The sequence below is a fragment of the Poecilia latipinna genome, unplaced genomic scaffold (genome assembly GCF_001443285.1).
Source record: "Poecilia latipinna isolate Pla-1442-1.1 unplaced genomic scaffold, P_latipinna-1.0 Scaffold399, whole genome shotgun sequence".
In the NCBI taxonomy this organism is placed as follows: domain Eukaryota; kingdom Metazoa; phylum Chordata; class Actinopteri; order Cyprinodontiformes; family Poeciliidae; genus Poecilia; species Poecilia latipinna.
Genome location: NW_015113015.1, coordinates 61,899 through 69,353, shown reverse-complemented (window position 1 = coordinate 69,353; position 7,455 = coordinate 61,899). Strand labels below are relative to the sequence as shown.

Below are 7,455 nucleotides of genomic sequence, written 5' to 3'. Positions count from 1 at the left end.
TTTTTTTGTTTTTCCCCCAACCCCTTCCCTTTGCCTGTGGTTATTTTGGGGGAAAAAACCAAAAAAAAAAAAAAAACAAAAAAAAAAAAAACAATGAGCTACCAAGTTTGATGGAAACAGGTGTTTTGTTTGATCACACAGAAAACTCTTGATGTGCTTGGAAAACATTCTAAGGAAAAGTCTGGGACACCACAGATTTCTACAACTGGGCCAAGATTCCCTCATGATTCGGTTACTCTGACTAGAGAAGCAGTTTGAAATAAAATCTTCGCTGTTCAATTGATATTCTGTATACATCGCATTTCTTCCTGAACTATTTGAGAAAACCACTTGTCGTATACCATGAAAACTAGAGGACTGTATGAATATTGGGTCAGAAGAAAGTCTAGCTAGTTGTATGAAGTCAGTAATTTTGCAGCAATTTTTTTTATCCTTTTGCATGGATATAGAGAAAAGGGAGAGGAATGACTACCTTTTCGCAGGAAAAAAAAACACAAAAAAACTTCTGACAGTTCTTGAACCACACCTTTGACGCTTAAGAGACGCAACTCTAAACCAATCGTCCACTGGAGGACTGAGTTCCTCTCCCTGTCATCGTCTATACGTATATTGGTAACTCGAGACCAATCCGTTTTAGCTCGGGTTTGCCTTCACCTGGACGAACTGAAGCTCTGCCAAGATTACCGCAAGCAAAGCCAAAGTCCATCTATCCTTCGCATGTATGCAGAAATTTGACACACCCAGACCTTTCCACACGACTGCCACCCGATCCCTATATCACCTGACCCGATGTCCAGTCAAACCTCAGGAGTGAAAGATTGGTCGATGTGCTACTGCTGTCACAACACAGACCGAGTGCAGACATGGATATTCAGTAATAACAGTGTCTCCGATTTTAGCCTCCGTTGTATTTGCAGTGTTAAGAAAGCAAGAGTTGGTGTTCATCGTTTAAAAAAAGAGTTTTTGTCAAGTGTGCTTGGGCCCAAATTTGCACATTAAGCTTCATATTTAATAATAGATGTCAAATTTGCAGCAGGAAAATGCTAAGTGCTGCCTCATATTTATTATTTTCTTATTGCTGCGTCCCCTTTTAGTGTAGTAGAATAAAAAAAAGAAACTGCTGTTTCACTCGATGCGAACGCTTTGACTTCATTTGAAAGCGGACAATTTTTGCTGATTAGGCGCTATGCTGGACGGCCTGACGGTGCACTCTGACTCTGCTGCTTTACTCTCTTGTAAATCTAACCAACAGTGACAAACTCCTCAACACTGTGAAATGAAACTTTTTATTGGCTGTCCAAAGAGTAGGTTCTGCTCATTAACAACCTAATAAAAGCAGAACAACTAAGATGCAATGGGCATCATATCAATAGTAAACTCTAGTTAGTACGATTTAGAGGATTTACCCAGCTGTCTGTAACGTTTCTTTGAATTTCTTTTTTTCTCAGCTCTTTCCCCTTCTGATATCTGCTCTGTTAGAATTAAGTTGACTTTAATATTTTAAAAAATCAGTTTATTAATAATTCAGACTGCCTGCTTCACATCACAAGATGCCTGTGGTCTGGTTTGCTTCATTTTTTTTTCATCATGGTCAAAAAAACCTTTGTGTTTTTTTTTTTCATTGCCCACACACTCCAGTTTTGTGTTTTATTTCTTTATTTTTTAATCACTCATCTATCTCCATTTTTAGCTTTCCTCCTCCTCTGTCTGCAGAAATCCACCCAACTTCTATTTCTTTTAGCTATAGGCTTCATTCATTTTTAAGCAGAGCTGCTATGCATCGCCTATAGCCTAAAGATCAGCTGTAGAGCTAAAATAATGTGTTTTATTATTTAAAACTATTTTATGAAACAGTTTTGAAAATCAGGTGAGGATATGCAGAATGCCGGGGTCAGTGGTTTGTACTTATTAATAATTTTGAGAGAACCATTGCTGTACAGCAGTCTGCGTTTGGGCTGCCAGGCGTATCTGATGCACACAAGAAACCAAGTTTTGTTCTTGCGTTTTTCCACCCTTGTCCCCTGAGGGCCTCCATGACAATAATCTGAAAGCTTGGGAATGACATTCCATCACTGCACATGTGCCCTCAAGTGATCAGATAATTATTGACTAAATTAGTCTTGGCATATGTCAGCCTGTCAGTTTCACTTTCAATTTCAAGAATTTGGGAAGTCAAGGGGATTGAGTGACATTAATGCAGACAGCATAGTGCAGGAGTGACCAGCCTGGGCACTGAAATGTGATTCATTAATTAATGTTACCATACAATCATTGCTCATCACTTTAGTCAAAGTTGTTCTACTATCCATAACAATAAAGACTTATGAGGGATTTCTGGCATCTGGGGATAGTAGGGGTCATGTGGCAAAATATTTTATTGTCTGGTAATCAAATTATGCACAATAGTGTTAAATATACAACCATTATTTTCTTTGTGTCACTTTTTTTTTGCAGTGAATCTTCTTATGCTATTGAAATGAAAAGCAACAGGGCTTTAAAAATGGCAGCAATGCTTAATTTTACACACACACACTGCTATGAGTGTGCTGATTTAGCTAAGAACCACAACCGTCACCTTGAAAGAAAAGGCTCTGAGACTCGTAAACCAAATTAACAATGATTTGTTTAGCCATAGATTTTGTTTCTCATTGACCTGATGAGAGCAATTCAGGACCAACTCCAAATAAACTAAATAAATTTGGCTTTAAAATGCTCCGGTCTGGTTTGACCTTTTGTGATTGTTTTTCCTTTTTTTTTCAATAAATTTGTCGGGACTGGTGGCCTTTATTTGACAGTAATCCGATAGGAAGGGGGCAGAGAGAAGGGACAAAGACATGCGGCAAAGGAAGCGAATGTCTTTGCCGCCTCGACGTGGCGGTCAAGCTGGTGACCGCCACGTCGAGGTCTGTAGCCTCTGTATATGGGAACGCCCGCTCTGACCACTGCGCTGCGTGACGCCCCTGTGATTCATGTTTAAAGGAAATCTCGTCTTGCACAATGAGAGTATGCCAAGTAATCGCTGATTGTTGCTGAGCTTTATGCTTGTGATTGACCATGGCTACAATGTACTTGTGATTATAGAAGTCCAGTTTAATAATTGATAAAAGTAAAAGAAAAAAAAAAAAAACGGCACAGAAAAAGATGATCATGAAAAGGATCCTGCTAAAAATGTTGACAATTTTATATCTGGTCCACTAGAGACTATTGTACTAAGACACATCCTAATCCTAACCCTACTTATTTTCTATCCTTATAGAATCTTTTATTTTGTTCCAAGTTAAAAAAAAAAATAAAATAAGGGAAACTGAATAAAAGCTTAGTTTTCAATTTAATTATTATTATTTTTTTTAAATGCAACTCACTTAATGAGAAAACCTATTTCTATTTACAAAACTAAAAATATGTGAAGTAACTTATTAGTAAAACATAACATCTGGTCACAACAAAAGGAAAAAGAAAAAAACCCGCTATATTTGGCTCAGCTCTTCCAATCAGATAATCAAAAAGATGAAGGGAAAGTGTCAATCTTACAAAGGTAAATACATTTGACTTGGTAAAAGTGGTCAAACTTCACACTACTCATTCATAGCACTCCTCCTATACATTTAAACTTTTTAGACATCTAAACTTTCATCTGCTCTTGTAGAACTCATTCTGTCTCAGGGCGTTATTTAACTTCTTCAAACTTTTCATGGAGAAAATGGAGTTTTCTTTTGAATAAAAAAAAACCCCGTGGGGGTTTGCCTCATGGGTCTCTATACTTTGACTCCGGACGTGAATTGAAAGTGAGAATCTCTCTGATTCAGGCTGATGCTAATTAGAGCCCGACTCCCCTGCCAGTCTGCCCAGAAACCACGGAAACTGAAGGACCTAAAGCGCCGGAGAAAGGTGAGGTCGTATCGTTCTCTGAGGATGCTGGAGGTTCAGTGGGGGTAGAGATGAATTGTCGGTATGATTGTAAAGTAATTTTTTCCAATCTGAACAACAGGCAAAAAACAGAGGGCACAAGTTATACAGAAAAATGTGTACAAGTGCAAACAACCCGGAGAAGCCCGGAGCTTGAATGTAGCCGTTTCTTCTTGTTACTAATTATCCAGCTCCCTCAACTAATATGTCACACTTTAAGTCAACATTAAAAGTGTGAAGATTATGAAATAAGCGAGGGTTGTTATAAGCCTGGAACCGTGGACGTGTGTAAGCTCATTATCCAACGGAGGCAGACGTGCTTTTAAAACGCCTGTCACATAAAACGGCAGATGAATGATCTGTGCTCTGACAAAACCAGGGGGGGCGCCTCGAGTCGGAAACAAATTGGAGAGGAAGAGGCCAGAATCCAATTTAATTATTTAAAGCATTAACACTGCTCGGCAAAGCAGACAGAAAACAGAAAGCAGCAGCTTCTTGCAAAGTGCCAGTAAGCAATCCAGTCAGATGGAAGCACAGTGGTCATTTTAAACGAAGGAGCCAACATTTTTAAACCAGGTAGAAATGTGAGGGCCGCTGCCGAGACTCACCTGAGCGAAAGTCCAGGTGAGCTTCATGTGTTTGGTGGCTGCGTAGCTGCACTCCAGCAGCCTGGGCCTGCTGTTCACATCCACCAGACACTTGTTGTCGTCGTCGTCGATGGTTGGACTGAGAACGCCGAGGTGGATCTGCTGGGAGCTGGTGAAGTACACATTCTGCTGGGAGACAGACGGGACTGGGAGTCAGGAGGAAGGACGTTTTTCCGGACACATTTTTAATTGTGGGATATTGTTCAAAGCCTGTGAAATATAAAGATAATACGTAATGTATTTTGTTCATTATGTAAACACAGTGGTGGAGAAAGTACTCAAAAAATGTACTTAAGTAAAAGTAAAAAAGTACTGGCTTTAAAAATACTTAAGTATTAAAAGTAAAAGGATGCTGAATAATACCTAATCACTAATATCATTAAGTGTACCGATTGTATTTAATTTTAATACATCAGAAATGTGCCATTTTAATGAACAATGCCACAGATAAAGCATGTTTTTATTGTGTTTACTCTGTAACATAGTTTAGACTTAGATATTTGATTCTATGCATCATAATTTTTATGAGAATTTAAACAACTTAATTTTCAGATGTATACATTATTATACATCTCAACTCTATTTACTGTGTAGCAAAAATTTTCATTAATTTATTTTTAAACCTCTCCTCAAGCACTTTTCTTATTGTCTCCTAACCATTAACCTTATGGTGTGGAAATAATGAAAAAAATATTGAAACGTTGAAAGAAATCAACCTGACATCAGTCTCCTCCTGTTCTCCTTTCTGGTTCTATTCTTATTAATATAATGTTTATATCTTCACACCCTGAAACTCCACCTGGCTCTCCTATGTCTTCCCTGAGCTGCTCCTCTTCATAATAAAATAGTTTAGTTTATTTAAAAATTAAAAACAGTTAATACATATTTCAATAAACTAAATGAAGACCTCACCAGAGCTTCTTCACCTTTCAACATCATTCTAGCACTGCTGTTCTCCTAAATATCTAAATAATATAATATAATATAATATATAAATACATGTTAAGTGGTCGAGTATGATCAGATGTTGCTCACTTTAAATAATAAAAATTCCGTTGCTGTTTCAGTCTCATTCTAAATCATTATGACTAAACTAGCTAACTTTTAAACAAAGTTAGCAGTAAAATTTTGGACATGTGACTATCCCAGAATTAAAACGGCTTAACCTAAAAGATTTAGTTCTATATATGAAAGTAAACTGACAACAAGATGTTATAAACGAGCGATATTCATGGCAACATTCCTGACAGACAGTTTACCTCATTCAAACAGAGTTTCTCTGACTCTGTCTGCTGCTGCCTTTACTCTGAGCCGTTCAGAGGGCAGAGGGATAGGAGGGAGCAAGCACTCTGCTGAATGCGCTGTTGTGCGCCTTCAAAATAAAAGCACGCGAGTGGAAGATTTTAAAATTCTTCGTAACTGCGGTGAAATTATTGGGGGGGGAACGAATGTGGCTCTCTCCAATATTGGGGGGGTCATGTTCCCCCTGTACCCCCCGTTTCCTACGCCTATGCTTAGAGCTGAAATAAATGTAACCAGTATCAATTCAAACTCTTCTTCATTCTGTTTTGCTTTCATCTCTGTGCCACAATCAGCAGAGGTCTCCTGCCATCCCTAAACAAAAAAAAAACGCCCTGGGCGGTTGCCCATATTGCCAATGTCAGAAACCACAACTATCTGCACCGTTAAACATAGCAAGTAACGGTAAACAACTCTCAACTATGAACATATCCAAGGCGCAATAAGCAAGAAGTAACCAAGCAGAAGGAGCACCGTGACACCGTGGTCAGCCGAAGTCAGTGACAACACTGGCAGCTAGCCCCGAAAACAGTGGCACTTGTGGCGCATAATGACACCTGCCACCCGAAGTGCCATTAGTAGGTGCGGTGTCACGATTTGCGCTCGGCCCTGCTGCAAACTGCGCAGCACATGCTAAGGTTGCCAAAGTCAGGCTAGCAACAGTTAGGCTAGCATAACCGACTCACTGCTCACTTTCTCAATGTTTTCTTTAAGTTAAAACTTTTTTCTCACCTGTTAAATCTGAAACTCATGAACCTTATTATCTATGGCTGTCATAAGGATGAATTAACCACTAAACATTGCCTCCCTTTTTCAGATTCTTTGCGTGACTGTAGTATTTTCCTGACCACCGATATTCCTGACTCAATGGACAGCAATGGCGCGTGTGTGGCACACGATAAGCCATGTAATATCGAGTCCAGTAACGTATATCCATCAAAGCTACTGCCTCGCGCTCTGTCCTTCTCTCGCACTTGCCCCTACTTAGCAGTAGGTGTCAGGATACGTTGTGTTGCATTCAATGTTATCGGAAAAAAGAGTTCCATGCGATTTGACATAACTATTCATTAAATTCATAGTCGCCAGCTGGGGCTGGCAACAGGGGTGGCAAGGGTCTCATTTGGGGTGGCAACTGCTACCCCATGCCACCCCAGTAGATCCGCCCCTGCCGCCAGGGCTTCGTGTTGAGTCCCGTTGGTCTCCCGGCCGACCTCTAGTGCTTTGTATACCATGAAAATGTTTTAGGTAAAATTGAAAAAAAAAAAAAAAAAAAACAAAATAAAAATGCTTTCACAAAAGGAAGGGAGCTATACTTTGTCTTCATAGTGGATCTGTTTCTGGGTGTCGAAGAAATGACCTGAAATCATTTTTGCACGTAAAAAACCTGTGGCTAATTCTGAGCTACTATCACATCACTCATACTTAATTTAGATTGACTAAGAAAATGTCTGCTTTGAATTAATTTAATTAATACCATTACCTATTGCAAACAGATGTAAAAAAAAAAAAAAAAAAAAAAAAAAAAAAAAAAAAAAAAAAATTTTTGGAAACACCTTTGGGAAAATTTTTTCTAAAACACCTTTGGGTTACGTTTTTAAAATTT

The 7,455-nt window shown here is 38.9% G+C and overlaps 1 protein-coding gene across 1 annotated transcript in view; it reads right to left on the bottom strand.

Moving 5' to 3' along the window:
* Positions 1–7,455, bottom strand: part of LOC106950403 (polypeptide N-acetylgalactosaminyltransferase 18-like) — a gene marked incomplete at its 5' end in the record, with an annotated part of 69,363 nt that overhangs the window by 11,594 nt on the left and 50,314 nt on the right. The window contains one exon of the mRNA XM_015037240.1: positions 4,515–4,682. Coding sequence (XP_014892726.1) covers positions 4,515–4,682 — 168 coding nt within the window. The remainder of the gene's footprint in view (positions 1–4,514; positions 4,683–7,455) is intronic.